Raw genomic sequence first — 24,481 nt, forward strand, 5'->3', positions numbered from 1 at the left:
CCTGTGAGTTTAACCATCAGGTCTTTCCGGGTGCTCCTAACCACCAGGTCTATAATGCCCTCCGTTGACCCAGAAATGGGGCATCCATTAGATTTGTCAATTCTGGTGCTTAGCCTCTTCTCTTCTCACTTGCCCTGGTGCTGTGGGGTAATAGTTGTGGGGTTGATGTAATTTTTTTAATCTAGTTAGTAGAATAAGGTAGAATGAAATGAGTCGCACTCAGCATCCCTTAAAATCTTCTTTTCATTGCATCAAATTAAAACAACAGGTAGAAAGGGTCACGTCACGATGATGGGGATGTAAGTGGGTGGGCAGAGCTGGAACCCGACGCGCTGCGCACGCGCATCATCCTAGCACACTAGTGGCTGCCATCCGGTGACGTGACCGGGACAGTTGCACATATATACCAGACACACATAAGCCACACCCCTTGAAGAAGCGATGAATGTGAAACGTATGTTGGAGAAAGGGACCAACGCCAAGGCAGGACTCCAACCACGGGTAAATATTGCAAAAAGTATGAACAGTTTATTGTTACAATTCCAGCAAAGGCGTTCAAGCATAGACTTACGGTGGATTCCATGTCTGGAGGTCGTGCCTCTTTTTCTCCTGTTACCATCATCCTCAGACTGCAGGTGTTTTGCTTTATAGGTGGTCATCGCCCCACCATATTAGCACTCTGCCTAAGTTATATTACTCCTATCCTTTGTGCCCTATAGAGTGGCGGCGTCTTTGTACATTGATTGGGTACTGTTTCTTTTCCCATGAACACAGCCCTACTGGCTATCATTAGCACGTGACTGTTGAAAGTCCCTTTGGACTGAAACGTTTCAAGTGCTACAAATAAATCTATTCAACGTTTGCTGAAGATGAGTGCTAGACTTCTTTTTTACAAGCATAGGTTTTGACTTACTGTATGTATTTAGGTTAGTTGTATCCGCTCTGTATGTCAGCATGAAACATTTGTTGCCCTGCAGGACAGCATAGTGATATTTGGCATTTGGATGAGAACTTAACACATATATCCTTCTATCAAAGTCAGTAACATATAAGAGCTGGACACAAATCATAAATTGTTCTGCCTTGTCGTTGGCTCCACCTTTTCCCTGGATCATGATGACAGAGATCTATTTGTATCCATAGAATTTATTTATGTATTTCTTTATGTATTTTTCATTTATGATTATATTTATGATAATAAAGTCTTGTATTGAATTTTAATATGATTAAATGGTTCTGCTTCTCCTTATTTGCTCATCTATTATGAGTCGCCAACACATGGGTACGTTTACTATGTGGAACTGGTACCTGTCTTATGCTTTGACTTTTAGGTTGGTCCTAAAGCTATCAAGATAAATTTGTTATTTGTTGCTGTGCAGAGTAGTAACCAGAATAACCAAGCTTTCCGTATAATGATCTCTGCCTGTGCAGAGCACAACAGCCAATCACAAACTGATCTCTTTGGATGTCTCCTATGGAGAGCACAGCCGAGGTAACAAAGCTCACACTGTAAAGAAGTGAGCTTTGCTATCTGTGTCATTGCCTATAGAGATTGCTACAGCCAATGATAAACTCATCAAATGCTGAACTCTACATATGCATCAATTTATATGACAAAAGCTGCACCGTGGTTATGAAGAATATTGGAGATATAATTTAATGTCAATCATTTGTATCCTATTTGGCATGGGATTATAAACCCCCCCTTCCCATGTACAGCTGTAACAGGACATCTAGCTCAGCGGGGGGGGTGTCAAGCCTCCAAAGGTTGTGAGTGACAGATCTCACATATTGAGCAGGTAAGATACAATAGATTCTAACTGCTTTGTTGAGTCAGCTATGATTTCATAAGGAGAATATAGACCTTTTGTATGTCCTGGTCACACACTGGCGGCATTTTCTAGATCTTCAAACCGTACAGAATGCCTTCCAGGGTCTCAATCTCTTCTAGCACCACAGGGTGGGGAGATAAATCGAATAGCTAGTAGAAACCAGGTAGCAAAGCTGTGTTTAGTCTCAACAAGTAGCAGGGGCCTGGCCAGATCTTATGGTGCCAAAGTCTCCTCCCTAGGACCATACACCAAAGAGTTATGACTCATCTTCAGTTTTGGAGCATTTAGCTGCTAGAGGCAAGGGGAGGGGATTTATGTTCAGCCCAGAGGGCAGGATGGGAGTAACCTGAAGGGGATAAAGGCTAAGGCCATGTGACCTCTCTTTCTATTATGCTTGCAGTTCACTTCAAAGGTAGGGACCACATTGATTAATGTGCTGTGATGGACCTAGGAGCCAGCTAGCAACCTATGCCCCCATGCGGCACAGCACAGACATGGTCGAGTATCATGTACAGCATGTTGGAAATTTTTTATTTCTTATATATACAACCCCTGGCAAAAATTATGAAATCACCAGCCTTGAAGGATGTTCATTCAGTTGTTTAATTTTGTAGAAAAAAAGCAGATCACAGACGTGGGACAAAACTAAAGTCATTTCAAATGGCAACTTTCTGGCTTTAAGAAACACTAAAAGAAATCAAGAACAAAAAATGTGGTAGTCAGTAGTGTTGAGCGATACCGTCTGATACTTGACAGTATCGGTATCGGATAGTATTGGCCGATACCCGAAAAATATCGGATATCGCCGATACCGATATCCGATACCAATACAAGTCAATGGGACATCAAGTATCGGAAGGTATTCTCATGGTTCCCAGGGTCTGAAGGAGAGGAAACTCTCCTTCAGGCCCTGGGATCCATAGGGATGTGTAAAATAAAGAATTAAAATAAAAAATATTGATATGCTCACCTCTCCGGCGGCCCCTGGACATCACGCTGGTAACCGGCCGGCTTCTTTGTTTAAAATGAGCGCCTTTAGGACCTGCGAATGACGTTGTGGCTTCTGATTGGTCGCGTGCCGCCCATGTGACTGGCACGCGACCAATCAGAAGCCGCGATGTCATTCGCAGGTCCTAAAGGCGCTCATTTTAAACAAAGAAGCCGGCCGGTTACCAGCGTGATCTCCAGGGGCCGCTGGAGAGGTGAGCATATCAATATTTTTTATTTTAATTCTTTATTTTACACATCCCTATTGATCCGATACCGATACCCGATACCACAAAAGTATCGGATCTCGGTATCGGAATTCCGATACCGCAAGTATCGGCCGATACCCGATACTTGCGGTATCGGAATGCTCAACACTAGTAGTCAGTACTGGTTACTTTTTTTAACCAAGCATAGGGGAAAAATTATGGAATCACTCAATTCTGAGGAAAAAATTACGGAATCATGAAAAACAAACAAACAAGCAAACAAACAAAAAGCACTCCAACACATCACTAGTATTTTGTTGCACCCCCTTTGGCTTTTATAACAGCTTGCAGTCTCTGAGGCATGGACTTAATGAGTGTCAAACACTACTCTTCATCAATCTGGCTCCAACTTTCTCTGATTGCTGTTGCCAGATCGGCTTTGCAGGTTGGAGCCTTGTCATGGACCATTTTCTTCAACTTCCACCAAAGATTTTCAATTGGATTGAGATCCGGACTATTTGCAGGCCATGACATTGACCTATGTGTCTTTTTTCAAGGAATGTTTTCATCATTTTTGCTCTATGGTAGGATGCACTATCATCTTCAAAAATATTTAATCGTCCCCAAACATCCTTTCAATTGACGGGATAAGAAAAGTGTCCAAAATATCAACAGGGGTCTAAGGGGTATCGTTTCTCCTTATGGAGAGTGACATACCATCTCTGGCTTGTCAAGGGAAGGAGGCTTATTCACCATGCAATGCTCCTCTGGGAAATATAATATGCAAATTGCCTCTTCTGAGAAAAAGAGGACTTAAACTCTATAGCACCACCTGTTGGAAGTAGCGATCCTACAAGTCACAATCAACCCTTTAACGAGTCGTGCAATATGACTTAGGATAAAAGCCAAATCATCATCTTAATTCGCAGACACAGTGTTTCGGGCTGTTGGCCCTTGTCAGTGCGAAGCATGAGAACTGATTTGGCTAGGTGAGAGGTTCTGGACTGGGGTCTAAGGGGTATCGTTTCTCCTTAGGGAGAGTGACATACCATCTCTGGCTTGTCAAGGTAAGGAGGCTTATTTACCATGGTATGTCACTCTCCATAAGGAGAAATGATACCCCTTAGATCCCAGTCCAGAGCCTCTCACCTAGCCAAATCAGTTCTCATGCTTCGCACTGACGAGGGCCAACGGCCCGAAACACAGTGTCTGCGAATTGAGATATTGATTTGGCTTTTATCCTAAGTCATATTGCACGACTCGTTAAAGGGTTGATTGTGACTTGTAGGATCGCTACTTCCAACAGGTGGCGCTATAGAGTTTAAGTCCTCTTTTTCTCAGAAGAGGCAATTTGCAAAATATCAACATAAACTTGTGCATTTAATGAAGATGTAATGACCGCCATCTCCCCAGTGCCTTTACCTGACATGCAGCCCCATATTATCAATGACTGTGGAAATTTGCATGTTCTCTTCAGGCAGCCATCTTTATAAAACTCAGTGGAAAGGTATCAAACAAAAGTTCCAGCATCACCCTTGACCAATGCAGATTTGTGATTCATCACTGAATATGACTTTGATCCAGTCATCCACAATCCATGATTGCTTTTCCTTAGCCCATTGTAACCTTGTTGTTTTCTGTTTAGGTGTTAATGATGGCTTTCGTTTAGCTTTTCTGCATGTAAATCCCATTTCCTTTAGGCGGTTTCTTACAATTCGGTCACAGATGTTGACTCCAGTTTCCTCCCATTTGTTCCTCATTTGTTTTGTTGTGCATTTCCTGTTTTGGAGACATATTGCTTTAAGTTTCTAGTCTTGACACTTTGATGTCTTCCTTGGTCTACCAGTATGTTTGTCTAAAACAACCTTCCCATGTTGTTTGCTTTTGGTCCAGATTTTAGACACAGCTGACTGTGAACAACCAACATCTTTTGCAACATTACGTGATGATTTACCCTCTTTTAAAGAGTTTGATAATCTTCTCCTTTGTTTCAATTGACATCTCTTGTGTTGGAGCCATGATTCATGTCAGTCCACTTGGTGCAACAGCTCTCCAAGGTGTGATCACTCCTTTTTAGATGCAGACTAACGAGCAGATCTAATTTGATGCAGGTGTTATTTTTGGGTATGAAAATTTACAGGGTGATTCCATAATTTTTACCCTATGCTTGGTTAAAAAAGTAACCATTACTGACTACCAGATTTTTTGTTCTTGATTTCTTTTAGTGTTTCTTAAAGCCAGAAAGTTGCCATTTGAAATGACTTTAGTTTTGTGCCATGTCTGTGATCTGCTTTTTTTCTACAAAATTAAACAACCGAATGAACATCCTTCAGTGTAGTTTTCAGTGGATTATCTCAAAACCATTTTACTGCAGTTCTTATATTTTATAAAAGGTAATTAAATCTGCCTGAAAACTTATCACAAGATAATGTAGATGTATAACCATAGGAAAAGTACACAACACAAAGTTTCTCAATTAAGATTTAAAAATGTCTGATCACCACATGATACAATTTTTATGCATAGAATCTGTTATTGTAGTGTTTAGTAGAGATGAATCTGAAATCAAATTTTTTGTGATTTGTTTCATTCTAATTTATCAAAATGGTGGTCAACCTGATGCAATTTTGATGAATTACAGACGGCCGGGAACAAAAAATACTCAAATTGCCATTAAACTCTCTTGCCACTACAGCCTGCTGTCTGGTGCTTTACACGTCTTCTTCAGATCTTCTGACATCTTCTGTCGGCATTGGAGCTGCCAATGCCAAGTAGGCCTCAGTCCTCATAATGCATGACAACTGAAGCCTAGTCAGCATGTTCTGGTGATGCATGTGTTGTGACATCAAGTGATGAGATGTGACTTCTGAGACCTACTTGGCCAAAAAAGACAGCAGAAGTATCGGCAGTGGTTCTGCAGTAGCAGAACAGGCAAACAGCAAGGTAAGTACTTTTTTAAACCCATGTTTATTATGCTTCCGAGGTCTTGAAATTGGCCAGGAAATTTTATTAATCAAATGTTCCTTATAATGCTCTTATCATTATGCACTAGGGTCTCATTAGTCCCTATTTGCATCAATAACGTCTGTGCAATCAATTTTCCTAGGCAATGTCAAGCAGACTTCTGAATTGTGGCCGATTCGCTCATCAGAAGTTTTTAGGTATTTTGCTAATGTAACTCTTCTTCTAATGATTTGGACTGTAAGACTGCCTCATTTCAGTGAAAACATAAAAAGACAAAATATCATTTGTCCATTTGTAGTATAGATTGGAAGCAGATATAGATCTACAAGAGAAAGTAAATACTCACTGCTTTCGGTGTTTCCTTTCTTGCTTTCTTTTACTTTTTGGACTGGATGAACTAAGAAAAGGAGTATTTTATTAACTTCAGGGTTTGAGACATAAAACCAAGGTATAACATCCTGATTACTTAAAAGATCAAGAGTCTAGAGTCAAAATTTTTATCCTATCTTTCAGGCAGGCACACATATCACAATTTATCCAGGCTATCTTCAAAATTGATTAAAAGTTTTGGCTGGTCCAAATTGATAATTTGCCCGTTGCTGTTGCCTGTCCACAAAAAGGACAATAAATTGCTATGTCATGCCCTCTTGCAACGGAGGAAGAGCTTAAGTGAGTACAGCCAAAGTTGTTACCGTATGTATCACAGGTGAACTTCAAACCCATTTAAGGGGTTGTCCGGTACAAATCAGTATCTGCAGTAACTCTTTGTGACTGCAGACTTATGAACTCCTCCAGTGCACGCACTATGCGCTGCTGGAATTTGCCGTTTTCTGAGTCGGGACCACAGGTTATGTATGCGTTATATATACTCCTGGCCAGGGTCCATCTAGTGGGCTTGGCCTCACTTCATGCACTTGTATGAGAGGGAAGCCGCACTCACTGACCGGGAGTACATATAACGCATACGAACCTTCCAGTCCCGGCTCAGAAACCAGCGAATCCCTGCAGTGTACAATGTCATAAGTCTGCAGTCACACAAAGTGACTGGATACTTATCGGTCGGGACCAGACAATCCCTTTAAAGAACAATTGCAAATAGTAATATTTTTATCCACACTACAGGAGATCAAAATGTACTATGGTTAGGTTGTCTTCAACTATGTATGGAAAATGCCTCCTTGGGTGAGAACAAGAAAATTATTTGCTAAGGAAATGTTGACGAATAGTCATATTTCCTTTATACTAGGATCCATTCCAATATATAAAGAATTATTCCCATAATCAAATAATTTTTCCCAAAGCTCAGTAAATGCATACTTATTGTTAAGCTAATACATGCAATATATGCATACTTATTGCAAACTTTTTGCAAACTTTTTGCTAAGCCAAACAAAATATCTTTCTTTTACCTTTGTGCCTTTTTTCATCACTGTTATGCTCTCTTAATGCATATGACAGAAGATTATCTTCTGCGATATGCATCAACAGAGCAGCATTTGCAGTTTCACATCACTGATATATCAGCAGCAGGCTACAAATACAGCTCAACTGGTGTCTCAGCTGTGCATTGCCTAATGTTCTGTTGTGAAGGGTTCCAGGAGAATTGTGCTCTGCTAGAAACCAGTAAGGCTACGTTTACATTAGCGTTGCGTCGGGCGCAGCCGCGGCGACGCATGCGTCATGCGCCCCTATATTTAACAAGGGGGCGCATGGAAATGTGTTGTCTTGCATTTTGTGACGCATGCGTCATTTTTGGCGCAAGCGTCAGGGTGCAGAGGACGCTGCATGTTGCATTTTTTTTGCGTCCAAAATCAAGCCAAAAATGGACGCATGCATCACAAAACAATGCGTTTTGCATGCGTTTTGCATGCGTTGTGCGTTGCGTCGACGACGCAGCGCCCAACAACGCAAATGTGAACGTAGCCTAAGAAAAGGCAGAAAATAAAATTAGTCATGCAGGGTACTATAGAGGAGCATATAGTGCACTGAAAAGGTAGAATACACTCTATGCTGGTACTGAAGGCAAAGCAGAGCTACACAGGCAGCAAGCAAGGAGCTGTGCATGATCAACTAGGAGCATTGGAGCTACAGAAAGAAGTTTCCAATGGCAACTTTAGGGTAAATAAAAGGGCATCCATTGGAGATAGACATGTGCAAAATGGGAAATATTTAAAAATAGGTTATTTTAGCACAAATGAATAAATAATTGTGTACATTTTTATCAGACCACATTGTGATTTTGGGAATAATCCTTTAATCAAAATAGACGTGCAGGAGAACCAATCTTCTGGACAAAATGTGAAGCAACCTTACATCACCTCACTTCTTGATGACTAAATTGAAAACCAACAATACTTTGTCATATGGAAAAAATTTAGGATATGTTCGGCCAGGAAATTACAGAACTTTACAAAAAATTTTTGGTTAGGCAAACAGTACAGAATTTCATGTTCTCCATTGCTTAAGCTGGGCATACACAAGTTTGTTTCATCCAGACCTATCTCTCCCGACTCTATCATACACATGAATGCTTGGCTTGGCTCTGCTGTCATGTGTATTAATTGGGGAGAATAAAGAAAGTAGCTGCTAGACACCTAGTTATTCTCCCAGAGAACTAAAGGTCCAGATATCTAAATTCAAACTGCACAACCCTTATCTCCTCAAAACATCATCTGCCAATGGAGAGTCAGGATTGTTGGCCAATCCGGCTTTTAGCAACTATTCTGGATTACTGTAATCTAATGTGTAAAGGCAGGATACTGGATCTCACTCTACTTAAAGGTAAGCTATCATCGGAAAATAACCTATTGTTTAAATCAGGTTTTTGTGTTACATGTACCGTACTTTATTTTTAAAACATTTTGGTATTTTTCTTGTATTCGGATCATAATCTTTATTAAAAAACAAAATTAGTAATCTTGCAGTTTTCACAGCGTTTTTTTTAGATTTATACTTTCTGTCAGTTCAAGAAGATTTATCAGCAAGGATCCTTTTTAGAGTACAAGGAGTACTCGGACAGGCAACATCTCTATATACAGCTGATAATACATGATCCATTAATAACAATAAGTTATGTCACCGCTGACCCTGTTCCTCTATTTCCTGAAACATCAAGTGCACGATTTCTGTTTTTAATTTTTAATGCAGATTGAGATATGAAAATAAACATTTTCAAAAATTGTAGAAAAAAATGCATTTAACAAAAAAAATGGACTTAAATAATAGGTCATTTTCTGATGCTAACTACCTTTTAAACATAATTGTATAAGTAGGTAAACTTTAACTAAACAGTGTACAGTGTTGGTCACAAATGTCTTAATGAGATTTTCCACTACTGATAGGATATTGATGGCCTATTTTTATGATAGGTCATCAATATCAGATCATTGGTAGTCTGACACCTGACACCCCATTAAACAGCTATTGGAAATTCTGGGGTAGCTGAATGCAAACAATGTGTATAGAGCTGGAACATCACAGGCCCATATGTTGTAGTGTAGTGAAATTCTTAGGTATTGTATTTAAGATCCCAATGATTTCAAGAGTTGCTGATCTATGTGTGTGGGTCTCAGATTTTGGACCTCCACCAATATCCCAAGACTAGGTCATCAATATCTAAATAGTGGACAACCTATGGAAAAGGTAATTCATCATCTAGAAAAGACTATAGTAACTGTTATATATTTTTTTCTTTTTAGAATTCTACTAATCACTTCTTTGCTCTAGTGATTTAGTGTTAATGGTTTGTTTATGTACAAGTGGCCACCAAGTGATGCTGCAAACCAGTGGCTGCAGTAGTCATGTGCAGAGGTGCATCTATGGAGGGGCAACTGGGGCATGTGCCCCGGGCGCAGCCGGAAGTGGGACACAGTTGGTTCGCCTAATGTGGCGGTCTGAAATATCTCCCCCGACAGCTGCATTCTGCCGCCCCCCAGACTGGGAGATGGCAGTTCTCTGAGCTGGCTGCCAAGCTGACAGCTTCATAGAGAAACTGCAGTGTGCCGACTCCCAGTGTTCAATAGTACTCACGTCTCACAGACGTGAGTACAATTGAAGTTCTGACTGCTGGGTCAGAGTGACACCAGCAAAGTGATCATGTCATGTGATCATGCCGCTGACATAATTTGCCGATGTTGCAGAGGCGCCGATAGGTGGTAAGAGCTGAAGACTCCGTAGATAGGAGACAGGAGTGTATACTGGGTGGTGTATTTAGTGTGTGGGGGGGTTTTGCTGTGTGTGGGTGTAGTGAGGTTTACTGTGTGTGTGGAGGGGGGTATTTACTGTGAGTGTGTGGAGGTTTTTTTACTGTGAGTGGGGGTACTTACTGTGTGTAGGGGTATTTACTGTATGTGGGGTACTAACTGTGTGTGTGAAGGGTATTTACTGTATGTGGGGGTATTTACTGTGTGGGGGAGATTTACTGTGTTGGAGGCATTTAGTTAATGGGGCTTGGTGAGATTTTGTATAATGGTATTATATGATGACAAAAAGGAGGGACAGTTGCAGACAATATGGGGAGCAGGAGAAATTTGAAGACACAATATGAGGAGGAAGGTATGAGATGGGGCATGTATAGGGGGAAGGGTGCAGACACAGTATGGTGAGTGGTGGTATGGATGCGGACACAGTATGAAGAGCGAGGGGAAACTGTATGAGGACACAGTATGGGGGGTGATGAGATGAGTACGGGCACAGTATGGGGAGTCAGAGGGATGTGTGAGGAGGCAATATGGAAAGTGAGAGGGTAAATATATTAGGGGTTACTCAGTGTGACAGAACAGTGTGAAGAGGTGGCTCTGTATGGAAAGGAGAGAGTAGTGTGGAGAGCATGTCCCATAAGAGGGACTATGTGGGGGTCATATTCTGTGCAGGCAATATAGTGAGGGGCAATCATTTACTCAGGGGCTCAGCGTAGGGCACATATTTTTTATTTGGGAGCATTATAATGACACTGCTGTCTTTAAGGGCGTTGTGTGGGGATGTTCTGCACAAGACTGGAGAAGATGGAAGTCTGCAGAGACGGCTGTGGATGAGAAAATTCAAGGAGACTGGACAAGATGAAGAAGAATAGAAAGAGAACAACTCAAGAGACATCATCTATAAGTTACCTGGATGTAAATGTTTTTTTTGATACTGACTAAAGCTCATATTTTTATTTATGTTAGAAATATTAAAGGGGTTGCACACTGCACACTGTTTGGATTCTCTGGTGCCGGCGATGTGCATACATGTAGTCATGTGCTGACTAGACATAAACAAAACTAGTAAAGCCAGCTCACCGAGTAACCACTGCAGATGCACGGAACTCCACGCTGATCTACGTGGTCATATATGAGAAAGGAAAAAAAAGAGGACTTTTTCAGCTCCATTTTTGTAAAATTCAGGCTTGATACTTTATTATGCCGATTTAAAAGCAATGGAAATGTGCTCTCCAAAAGCACCACGGGAAAAGAGCGACACGTTTCGATCACTAAAGATCTTTGTCAAAGCTATATACAAACAGTCCAATACACAATATATGGACACCATTGACCAATGAAAAACAATAAAAAGGATCACATGATTAGTCAAAGGTCCTTCAAATACAAAAACCGTAACAATTAACACATTAGCAAAAAGAAATACAAATATACAAACATAATTCCAATTGAAAAAGTAAAAAACATACTAGAATTTAAAAACATGATATGCAAATACATTTGACACTAATAGTGATACATCAATTCATTAAGTTTTGTTGAGAACAGTTGAAAATCGGGTGTTAAGGTAATAAATCCAAAATGCCTCACGTGTGAGAAGATGCTGTCTGGCGTCACCCCCACGTAAAGGTCTATTCACATGTTCTATGCCATGTATACGAAAAACTTTGTGCTACGGGCATGCTGTGTAATAAAATGTTTGGAAGCTGCAGAGACAGTGCGGCTTGCATCCCCAGTATTGCTTATATCATAAAGATGTTCAGTAATGCGTACCTTGAGTTTATGCGATGTGCATCTAACATAAGATAAATGACATGCAGTGCAATCAATTTTATACACTACAAAAGTGGTATTACAATTAATGTATTGTTTAATGTTAACACTCGCTGATTTATCAGAATTATAAAAAACTTTAGTAATAAATGCATGTGTTCAAGTTTCGCAATTATTCGGACCACATTTGTAAAAACCACTGCAGTCTAACCACGTCTTGTTTTTATTTTTGTACAAAACATACTGGGAGAAATTTTGTTGCCTATGGTTGGAGCTCTCCTAGCTACTACATTAATTCCAGCTTTCAAAATTTTAGCTAAGTTCTCATCCTCATATAAAACTGGAAGAAATTTATTAAAGGGAACCTGTCACCCCGTTTTTTGAGATTGAGCTATAAATACTGTTAAATAGGGCCTGCGCTGTGTGTTCCTATAGTGTACGTAGTGTACCCCGATTCCCCACCTATGCTGAGAAATAACTTACCAAAGTCGCCGTTTTCGCCTGTCAATCAGGCTGGTCAGGTCGGGAGGGCGTGGTGACATCGCTGGTTCTTCCTCAGCTTTACGTTGGTGGCGTAGTGGCGTAGTGGTGAACAAGCAGCGCGCGATCTGCGCTGTCATCCCTTTCGTCGGTGGGGGCGGCCATCTTCCTGGGGCCGCGCGTGCGCAGATCGAGTGCTCTGCTGCACGGGGCTTCAGGAAAATGGCCGCGGGATGCCGCGCGTGCGCATTAGAGATCGCGGCGGCCATTTTCCCAAAGCCGAGTAAACTCGGCGACTTTGGTAAGTTATTTCTCAGCATAGGTGGGGAATCGGGGTACACTACATACACTATAGGAACACACAGCGCAGGCCCTATTTAACAGTATTTATAGCTCAATCTCAAAAAACGGGGTGACAGGTTCCCTTTAACAATTCCCTTAATTTCGTAAAACTGGGGACTGAATTGAAAGCACACATAAGGTTTATTACCAACATCAGTTCTAAAATTAGAAGATACTGTTTCTGCTTTAGGTGCAATAAGATCTTCACGTTTTTTGTGGGTCAAAATTTTACATGCTCTTTTAAGGGTCCAATGTGGATAATTATGGCGTTTTATTTTGCCAGATACCAAATCAATTTCCATATTCAAATCCAAATCATTGCTACAATTGTGCTTGACTCTGGTAAATTCGCCTACAGGAACTGCCGGATAGTATATCTCGGATGGCCACTGCTAGCATGTAAAATAGTGTTGCCGCTTAGTGACTTATGGTGTGTACTAGTTGAAATTAATTGATTCATTGTACCACTCAAATTGAAATCCAAAAAATTAATTTGGCTATAATCATGTCTGTGTATTGGACTGTTTGTATATTTGTATTTCTTTTTGCTAATGTGTTAATTATTACGGTTTTTGTATTTGAAGGACCTTTGACTAATCATGTGATCCTTTTTTCTGTTTTTCATTGGTCAATGGTGTCCATATATTGTGTATTGGACTGTTTGTATATAGCTTTGACAAAGATCTTTAGTGATCAAAACGCGTCGCTGTTTTCCCGTGGTGCTTTTGGAGAGCGCATTTCCACTGCTTTTAAATCGCCATAATAAAGTATCAAGCCTGAATTTTACGAAAATGGAGCTGGAACAAGTCCTTTTTTTTTTTTGCTGACTAGACATGCCTGGTCTCACACAATAAAATTTAATTGAGCGAGGCAAGGCACATCTAGTAGGAATGTGGCCAGAAATATCCAAATCACATACTTGTGCAAGGGAGAATCCTAAAAGTGTGCAGTGCATGCACTGTGAGAATTCAGAAGCCTGCAGCCACCTATAGTGACTGCATATTTTCATCTCAAATCTGGACTCACCCTTTAATTATAAAATTAAGCCCTGCAGCCAATCCTAACAGTGTGTAATATCCTCGCTGTCAGGATTCAGCTCTGCTTGCTGGTTCCAGCAGTCATCACATGGCCGCTTCACTCATATGCGATTTTCATACTTCTGCTGTTACGTGACAACGAGCTTCTCTTCTGCTTCTCTCAGTTTTTCACTGCACATTGAATTAGGGCGAGCAGTTCGTCGGCACGTGACTATGTATGCAAATTGCATTTGTACCACTGATTGGTTGCAGCTATCAATATGCTAGTAGCCGCCTGTAAAAAGAGACTGAGAGGACTGCTGGGGGGAATCAATAAGTCAGCACAATTTTTTTTTAGGACATATGCTACTATTTTAGGCTGAATAAGGCTTTTTAAGTGTCCAATTACTGCCACCATATGCTATTTTTGAGCAAATATAACAAATATTTGCCCGTTTGAGTGACAGTAATTCTTAATAAATTATTAAGAATAATTAAAAAAAACTATCATTACATTGCAGGTATAAGTTTTTGTTTTCTGGTATCACTAGAATGGACTCACTGCCTTAGCTTGATAAGTTGTCAACTCGTCGAGGTCAAGCCATTCATTTACCCATAATTCGAGGACAGTGTTTGGCCTTGTAGGAGATAAATAGTGCTCGTTTAGCATTATTCATTGTAAATGAATTTTGTTACAACCGTACAGATTTCACTAAGAACATAATGTGAGTTTTATGTGGGGGGAGCAGAAAATGACTTACCTATGTCTTCTCTTCTTTGATGAAGACCTAGGGAAATCAGAAACAAGCTTAATATAAGGATTTCATTTTTTAAAGACAGTAACTTTATGCAGTTACAAGTAAGAACAATAACCTCTTGTAAAGATCATCATTAGTTCTGCTTACAATGACATTAAAGGTTGTAGGGTAGGTCGGCAAAAGCATTAATCAGGGGAATTAGAACAAATAACAATTATGCCATAGATCCTCGATGCATGGACTTTTTGGTTTGTTTCATCTTTTTAAAACTTGTATTTTGAATCTACAGTTAGATACAAGATGAATGATCAATGAAATACAGGAAAATCACCAGACGGAATGCTGCAATTACTTGGGGGTCCCCACTCTATGTTGTATAAATGCCCTTATGGGGTATGTGTTCAGGGGATGTGTTAGTGTTCTAGTTATACATAACATATATATAGTACATCACTGAAAGTATGGCATAATGCAAAGATACCAAAACACATGGGGTACATTTATGAAATGTCTTGCTAAAGCAGCATAGAAATCTCATACCTGTTTCTCTTCTGCTTCTTTGAACTCTTCTTCTTTTTCTTTTTTACAGGGGAAGGACTGTAAGACCGTGATCTGGAGATGAAGACATATGGTGAGTGAAATTTAACATTTCTGCATAATAACCTAGAGAGACCATAACTACTGCTTGTCCACCTGAATAATTCAAATAATTCTAAATCCTTACTTTGGATAACACTTTTTTCCACCTCCAAAAATCATCCAAACAACTAAACATACAATAAAAATTGCACTTGATTTACAGGTTACTATTAATAAGAACTGGAAATGGGAATTATTTTTGATAAAATTAGTGGATCAACTCGACTTGTTTCAATTGAATGGTTGACTTTTTGTTAGGTATATAACGTATATACTCGAATATAAGCCGAGTTTTTCTGCCCATTTTTTATGCTGCAAAAACCCCCTCAGCTTACACTCAAATGAGGGTCCCACAAGATGGAAGGGGAACGACAGCAGCAGAGCAGTGGGTCACCGGAGGCAGCAGCCAGCTGCTGCGGCTTCCTGCAGCGGCCGGGCTTTCAAGTGTGCCCGCTGCTAAACAAAAAAATAATATTCACAGCACTGGCAGTGAGTATTCATTGCTCTTTAGTAGCGGTCACAGTAGCAGCAGCCTCCAGCTTCCTGCATTGAGCGGGCGATCACGTGTGCCCGTTACATAAGGGAATTAATATTCAGTGCCACTCTCATGGGCGTGGAGGGCAGTGAATATTCATTCCTTTTAGTAGTGGGCACACGTGAAAGCCTGGCCATTGCAGGAAGGCCATGAAAATCAGGATAACGATGAGGAGGCTATGCATACCAGGATAGGGATCAGGAGCCATGCCTACGAGGATAGGGATGAGAACCCATGCATTCAAGGATGGGGATGAGGAGACCATACACACCAAGATAATGATGAGCAGGCCATGCACATCAGGATAGGGATGAGAGGGTCATGCATACCAGGATAGGAATGAGGAGCCATGCATACAAGGATAGGGATGCGGGGACAATGTATATGTATATGTTTTTATAGTTTCTTGTAAAATAAGGTGCCTCGGCTTATATTCAGGTCAGCTTATACTCAAGTATATACAGTATAAGGAAATAAAAACTAAGCCTATGTTTGTTAAACCAGAAAGGCAGCTGAATTATAAGGCTAGAGTCACATGACCAAATAAAAAATCAGCCGATATTGATCCAAAAAAGTAGGACGAGTGTCATGTGAGTGTCATGCCAGTATAATGTGATTTTCTCACCTAGCATCCATATAACATAATTATGACATGTGTATGCAATCCATGTGCAATAAATTTTTAACATCATCTTTTACATACAGTAATTCTCTATGTCATTTAAAGAAAGTTTACAAACTAATAAATCAATCTTATATACCGATATTGATAGGTAGATAGATAGATAGATAGACAGACAGCACCCTTTAGTGCCTTTCATGTAGCACTTAAAGGTGTTTTGCCTTATATAACCCATTAAATAAATAATAATTAAAAAAAAAACGACGTGAGATCCCCCATATTTTTAATAACCAGGAAAGGCTAAGCAGACAGCTGCAGGCTGATATTAATAGGCTGGGAAGGGGCAATGGATATTGTCCCCTTTCCAGAATAATAACATCAGCCCTCATCCACCCCAAAAATGGCAAATCTATTAGATGAATCAAATCTGGCACTTAGCCTCTGCTCTATCTGATGTCCTGGTTCGGTGGTCATCGGGGTAATGGTGTTGGGGTTGATGTCAGCTGTGTAATGTCAGCTGACACCAAGTCCAGGTGTTAGTAATGGAGGGGTGTCCGTCAGACACTACCTTTACTGACCCGTAGTCAAAAGATAAAAACATACACACATACATAAGTCCTTTAATTGTAAAAAGCACTTCCCGACAATTACTGCCTTTCACCCATTTATTAGAAAAAAATCCACAGGGTCCAGCCATGGTGAGCAGTCACATTACTGATGTCACCACTTATCACAGCCTCTGAGTGTGGCAGAATCTAACCCCTGGGCTTTTTGTCATTACATAGCTAACATCATCCTCAAAACGATTACCCCAATTGCCACCACACCAGGGCATTCGGGAAGAATCGAGGCTTAGTGCCAGAATTGGGACATCTAATGTATGAGACATTTTTAGGGCAGCTGAGGGCTTGTGTTATTAGTCAGGGAAGGGGCCAATATCCATGGCCTCCTACTAGCCTATTAATATCAGTCCACAGCTGTCTGCTTAGTCTATGCTGGTTATTAAAAATAGATATTACAACCACACCATTTTTTTCATTAATTTATTTAATTATTGACTAAATATAAGTACAGAAAATTACATGAGCAAAGCGCTGATTATATGTATTCAGCTGACATATTTCTATCTATTCTATTCTGATGGTTCAGGCTGTGAATTTACTGTATTTGGCTGATGGAAATGTTGTATTTCCTTTGAGATGTGCAGGTAAAATTCGGACGGCACATGCAGGGTCCGTGTACCCTGCAATTTTTTTTCTCGCTCTCATTGACTCGCATCCACTCGCAGCATGCTGCAATTTTTTTCCAGTCTGATTACAGCTGAGAAAATAATCGCAGATCTACATTGCCTCATTGATTAACATTGATCTTAAGGCAATAACATTTTTAATTGGATTGCAATCGTCCCATGTGTGAGTGAGCCCTAAGCCTTAGGCGATGTACAATAGGAATTTGTAAGCCAAAATCAGGAGTGCAACAATCAGGGTAAGGCTATGTGCACAAGTTGCAGATTTGTTGCGTTTCCGCAGCGTTTTTTCCATGCAGAAATGCTAAAAATTTGCACTGGATCATTAAAGCAATATTAATCAATGGCATTCCTGAATTGGTGTGCACATATGCAGAAATTTCCGTCCTTATTCTCAGCGTTTTATTTTCCGCAGCATGTCAATTCTTTTTGCATCTGTAACTTTTCTGCACCCATTGACTTGCATTGAATCAATCAAATCTGCTGCAAATCTGCAGGTGTAAAAAGGTTTGCCGACTTGCTAACAAAAACGCTGCAGATAGGAAATGATGTCAGAAGGAGGAAGAGTGTGTGGGTGGAGAGTATGTGTGTGGATGGAGACTATGTGTGAGCGGAGAATATGTGCGTGTCTGTCTGTGGGTTTCTGTCAGCGGGTGTCTGTGGGTTTCTGTGTGTGTGCGGGTGTCTGTGTGGCTGTGTGGGTGTCTGTGTGCGGGTGTCTGTGTGTGTCTGTGTGTGCACGTGTCTGTGTGTGTGCGACTGTGTGCATGTGTGTGTGTCTGTGTATGGTAATGCTACCGCCGGTACTGTCGATCACAGCGCTGCAGAATCATGCTGGCAAATGTCAGCATGATTCCACAGCTGGCTGTGACCCACAGCGTTGACCTGCAGTAAAAATGCAGGCGTGGGCCGATGAAACTACCTCTTTCATCTGGCTATGTCTGCTGTCACTAATAACAGTGACATTAGGTGTGCCGCTGATGGGAGAGTAGTATCATCTACCAGCGCTTGTGCTCACAAATAAAAAAAAATTAAATTACATACAGTACAGACTAAAAGTTTGGACACACCTTCTCATTTAAAGATTATTCTGTATTTTCATGACTATGAAAATTGTACATTCACACTGAAGGCATCAAAACTATAAATTAACACATGTGGAATTATATACTTAACACAAAAGTATGAAACAACTGAAATCATGTCTTATATTCTGGGTTCTTCAAAGTAGCCACCTTTTGCTTTGATGACTGCTTTGCACACTCTTGGCATTCCCTCGATGAGCTTCAAGAGGTAGTCACCGCAAATGGTTTTTTTCATTTCACAGGTGTGCCCTGTCAGGTTTAATAAGTGGGATTTCTTGCCTTATAAATGGGGTTGTGACCATCAGTTGTGTTGTGCAGAAGTCTGGCGGATACACAGCTGATAGTCCGACTGAATAGTCTGTTAGAATTTGTATTATGGCAAGAAAAAAGCAGCTAAGTAAAGAAAAACGAGTGGCCATCATTACTTTAAATAATGAAGGTCAGTCTGTCCGAAAAATTGGGAAAACTTTGAAAGTGTCCCCAAGTACAGTGGCAAAAACCATCAAGCGCTACAAAGAAACTAGCTCACATGAACACCTCCCCAGGAAAGGAATACCAAGAGTCACCTCTGCTTCTGAGGATAAGTTTATCCGAGTCACGAGCCTCAGAAATCGCAGGTTAATAGCAGCTCAGATTAGAGACCAGGTCAACGCCACACAGAGTTCTAGCAGCAGACACATCTCTACAACAACTGTTAAGAGGAGACTTTGTGCAGCAGGCCTTCATGGTAAAATAGCTGCTAGGAAACCACATGCAACAACTTGTTTGGGCTAAAGAACACAAGAAACGGACATTAGACCAGTGGAAATCTGTGCTTTGGTCTGATGAGTCCAAATTTGAGATCTTTGCTTTCAACCACCATTTCTTTGTGCGAAGCAGAAAAGGTGAACGGATGGACTCTACAAGCATGGAGGATGAGGTGTAATGGTGTGGGGGTGCTTTGCTGGTGACACTTTTGGGGATTTATTCAAAATTGAAGGCATACTGAACCAGAATGGCTACCACAGCATCTTGCAGCGGCATGCTATTCCATCCGGTTTGCGTTTAACTGGACCATCATTTATTTTTCAACAGGACAATGACCCCAAACAAACCTTCAGGCTCCATAAGGGCTAGTTGACCAAGAAGGAGAGTGATGGGGTGCTACGCCAGATGACCTGGCCTTCACAGTCACCAGACCTGAACCCAATCGAGATGGATTGGGGTGAGCTGGACCGCAGAGTGAAGGCAAAACGGCCAACAAGTGCTAAGCATCTCTGGGAACTCCTTCAAGATTGTTGGAAGACCATTCCCGGTGACTACCTCTTGTAGTTCATCAAGAGAATGCCAGGAGTGTGCAAAACAGTCATCAAAGCAAAAGGTGGCTACTTTGAAGAACCTACAATATAAGACATAATTTCAGTTGTTTCACACTTTTTTTGTTAAGTATATAATTCCACATTTGTTTAATTAATAGTGTTGAGGCCTTCACTCTGAATGTACAATTTTCATAGTCATGAAAATACAGAAAAATCTTTAAATGAGAAGGTGTGTCCAAACTTTTGGTCTGCACTGTACATATTCACATAAAAATAAAAACCCATTATACTTACCTCACACCAAATCCCCGACGCCCTTTTCTCCTAGAAATCGTCATGCTGCTGTAGTGCAGTGTAACGCAGCCTCCACCAGAGGGAGATTGAGAGGGAAGTGAGACTGCAGACTCAGAGTAGATCGACAGAGCAGCAGCACAGGCCCACCAAGTGGTGAGAGAGTGGTCAGGCAAGCCGAGTCAATAAACATTCAGAGGCAAAGTACAAAAAGGAGTAAGCGATATACGTGGTAAGGAGCAAGCCAGGTGGGTCAGCAACAGTCAGAAGCAGATAAGACAAAGACAGAAAGCAGAAGCGAGTCCGAATACAGGCCAAGTCAGAAACCAGATAATTGAACCAAGAAACAGAGAAAACGGTGGGAAAAGGGCAGACAGAGGAAGACAACAAACACGGGGCAAGTCAGGGATCACAGCAGGACAAATCAAGGGTTAAAAGAGTCAGGTTCACAAGCTGAAGGCAGAGCTATAGCTGACACCACCAGCAGGATGCCTGAGAGCTAAATAGCAAACCTGAACCCAGAGTGAGGCAGAGCAAAGTTAACCCTTGACATGATCTGCCCGGAAAAAGAGCAGACAGGATTAAACCCTGGAACGGATCATGAAAGAAATAATGTAAAATAATAAACCAACATACACTCCCAGTCTGCCAAAGTCCAGATAATCCGAGTGTCCCAAGGAAATCTCGCATGTAGAACAATCACATTGGGAGATGTGACCTCTCTACCCGGCCTCTGGCGATACACTGCGGGAGAAATTACCTCCTGCCAGTGTATCAGCTGATCAGCTCCGGTGTTGTCACTTACGGTACTACCGCTGTGTGAGAACTTTCCCATGCAGCAGTGCCATAAATGACTGCACCAGAGCTCATGAACTCTGTGAACTCTCAGTGATACACAGTAAACGCTGAGGGTTAGACGCTGCATATATCCGCAGCGTCCAACCTGCAGCATCCAGATGTTACAGCATAGTGGTTGGGATATAAAGAAATCCCATGTCCACTATGCGTGCACCGGTGGAGACTCACATGTGACGCGTCTTTCCAGACCGCAGCATGTCTATTTATCTTGGGGAGACACTCAGTCTCCGCAAGATAAATATCAACCGTCCTATGTATTGGAATCGGTGATTCCGCAGGGTTCAATGAACGCCTGCGTTCAAAAGCCAGCAGCACTTTGGATGGAGCGGACATGTGCTGTGTCCAAAGCGCTGCCGATTACTGACCGTGGGGACATTGCTCAATAATAGTTGCTGTTTTGTTACAGCATATGTGGGTTAATTATGTTAATGCTCCTATATAGGCTGGTGACTGTGTGTGTGTCTCTTTATTTAAGTGTGTGTGTGTGTGTGTGTGTGTGTGTGTGTGTGTGTCTCTTTATTTAATTTTGTGTGTGTGTGGGTGTTTATTTAATATTAATGAGGGTATCTGGCTGAAGAGGTTGAACAAGGAAATGCCTACACGGTTTTTTTCAATAATATTTCTTTATTTAGTTTACAAATTTGCATGAAAATCCGCATAAAACCATATCAAATCCGCGCGGAATTTCAACTGCGGTTTCTGCCAAGAGAGACAGAATACACGCAGAATTATACACAAGCAAATCTGCATCATGCGCACATAGCCTAAACGCATTTTCACCCACTCCTCATTTTAGTTACAAATACTGATGTAAAATTCTGACCAAAATACTTGCGTGTGAACGTGGCCTTAGGCTGATGGTGATCTCACACATCCGTGAAACACAGACTTTGCTGGATTGAACACTTCACCAAATCACCAGTAGATTTCCTGACCTGCTTCATAGGCATATATGAAGCAGTCAGGAGACACGCCAGTAAGGTAAGTTATTACAATCCAAGCAAAGTGTGTGAAATCGCCCTAATATTTATTACATTGATGTGATATTACTAACTGAGTTTGCATATGATTTTATATTGTAACACTGAGCAAACAAATAGATACAAACATTTTAATTTGCAGAAATAAAATCATTAAATAATTGCAATACTATGGGGTATATTTTTTAAAACTTTGCATTTCATTATCTAAACCACACTTACTGGTTCAAATAATATATAATTATTTTTTTCTGAAATCAGTGAATGTGACATAGATATATATAAAGTGAGTGTAGCCTGGTCTGTTGTGTGAAATTATTATTTTACATATAGACAATAAAATGTGCGCAAGAAACGTACAATTTCGCTATCATTTAGACCAACCTTTTTCTCTTTTTGCGATCTGATTTTTTCTTCTTCTTTTTCCCCTTGAGAGGTCGTGAAGGGCTGAGTTGTTCTGCTGCTGGGGACCTATCGCTAGACAGAAGACGAGGACTGCCGTGAGAATTTGATTTCAAAGTACGTCTATTTACCATGCTTCATTTGAAAATTATACTAATATTATTTTAGAGTGATTGTCTACTACTTTTAAATACCATATGAATGGGCAGTGCAGAAAAAAATGCATACCCACCTACCGAAATTTTGATGCTTCTCTTTCCTACAGTCTGCACTCCCCAGTGGGCGTCTCACTTTCTCTTCCAGTGGGGGGTGTCACATGACCACTGCAGCCATGATGTTCTTCTTAGGCTGCCGTCAGTGGTCTCTATAGGGGTCATGTACTAACAACTTAGGGAAATGGAGGAGCACCACTGATTAGGGCTTTTTTTTACTTTATTACGTATACAAGCATAATTTCTATCTTCAAAGCATATGTATTGATAGTGGAGGGAAAATGGCAACTCAAAGCCCACAGAGCACATAAATATTAATCCAATACAGCATGTTTCAGGATGCCTTTTTTCCATGTCATTGGTGCAAAAAAAGACTTGGTTTATGAACCTCTCTTAAAGAGAGTGGAAAATATCATCATTTTTTCCAGTGCTATTAGATAGCGATGAGGGGATCGATTCATGGAGATATTATTCATCAGCCAGATGAGTAGTCTCTGGCCAATGGGTGGTAGGCTCACGAATCTCTTACTTTCTGGGTTTCCTGGTGGAGCTTTTGATTAACTGTGCTGGAGCAACCTGAAATGTTGGTGAATCAGCCCGTCTAATCAAAAGCCATGCCAGGGATCCCGGAAGGTAAAAGATCTGCAAGCCTCCCATTCAGCGGAAAGAGACCACTGATCTGGCCGATGGACTGGAGTTCCACAAATCAATCTGCCCTACTCTACTATTAAATTATGACTATATGTATGTGCAAAAATATTAATTGTATATTATGGCATATGAATAGTATTAATCACATTGTATATCACTAAAAATCATTGCAAAGTAAAGAAAATTTGGAATGAAGCCCAAGTAATCTATGGAACAGTTAAAAATGAGTGCACATTTAAAGTCTAAATACATCAACAGTTTTATAGAATTTATTGATTTAAAAAATGTAAAAAAAAATTATGCATAATGGTCTAATGTAATGATTTGTCTATAAACACACTGTAGGTGGACTGAGAATCAATGACTGCATTTCTTCAGTTTAGTCCTATATATATATATATATATATATATATATATATATATATATATATACACAGTTAGGTCCATATATATTTGGACAGAGACAACATTTTTCTAATGTTGGTTATAGACATTACCACAATGAATTTTAAACAAAACAATTCAGATGCAGTTGAAGTTCAGACTTTCAGCTTTCATTTGAGGGTATCCACATTAAAATTGGATGAAGGGTTTAGGAGTTTCAGCTCCTTAACATGTGCCACCCTGTTTTTAAAGGGACCAAAAGTAATTGGACAATTGACTCCAAGGCTATTTCATGGACAGGTGTGGGCAATCCCTTCGTTATGTCATTCTCAATTAAGCAGATAAAAGGCCTGGAGTTGATTTGAGGTGTGGTGCATGCATTTGGAAGGTTTTTCTGTGAAGCAAACATGTGGTCAAAGGAGCTCTCCATGCAGGTGAAACAAGCCATCCTTAAGCTGCGAAAACAGAAAAAACCCATCAGAGAAATTGCTGCAATATTAGGAGTGGCAAAATCTACAGTTTGGTACATTCTGAGAAAGAAAGAAAGCTCTGGTGAACTCATCAATGCAAAAAGACCTGGGTGCCCACAGAAGACAACAGTGGTGGATGATCGCAGAATAATCTCCATGGTGAAGAGAAATACCTTCACAACAGCCAACCAAGTGAACAACACTCTCCAGGAGGTCGGCGTATCAATATCCAAATCTACCATAAAGAG

The 24,481-nt window shown here is 40.6% G+C and overlaps 1 protein-coding gene and 1 long non-coding RNA gene across 3 annotated transcripts in view; one reads left to right on the forward strand and one right to left on the reverse strand.

Moving 5' to 3' along the window:
* Positions 1-24,481, reverse strand: part of SRRM4 (serine/arginine repetitive matrix 4) — a 256,446-nt gene that overhangs the window by 97,083 nt on the left and 134,882 nt on the right. Inside the window, exons 3-6 of the mRNA XM_069754474.1 lie at positions 22,499-22,591; positions 15,101-15,172; positions 14,564-14,590; positions 6,339-6,389 (exon numbers count right to left, since the gene is read on the reverse strand). Coding sequence (XP_069610575.1) covers positions 6,339-6,389; positions 14,564-14,590; positions 15,101-15,172; positions 22,499-22,591 — 243 coding nt within the window. The remainder of the gene's footprint in view (positions 1-6,338; positions 6,390-14,563; positions 14,591-15,100; positions 15,173-22,498; positions 22,592-24,481) is intronic.
* Positions 8,741-24,481, forward strand: part of LOC138666248 (uncharacterized) — a 144,070-nt gene continuing 128,329 nt past the window's right edge. The window contains exons 1-3 of one of the 2 annotated variants that reach the window (XR_011318570.1): positions 8,741-8,773; positions 15,150-15,191; positions 22,551-22,633. This is a non-coding gene — a long non-coding RNA (uncharacterized lncRNA). Of the gene's footprint in view, positions 8,774-10,974; positions 11,107-15,149; positions 15,192-22,550; positions 22,634-24,481 lie in introns of those variants that run through there. The other variant, XR_011318571.1, reaches the window with a different exon arrangement.

The sequence above is a fragment of the Ranitomeya imitator genome, chromosome 1 (genome assembly GCF_032444005.1).
Source record: "Ranitomeya imitator isolate aRanImi1 chromosome 1, aRanImi1.pri, whole genome shotgun sequence".
NCBI lineage: Eukaryota > Metazoa > Chordata > Amphibia > Anura > Dendrobatidae > Ranitomeya > Ranitomeya imitator.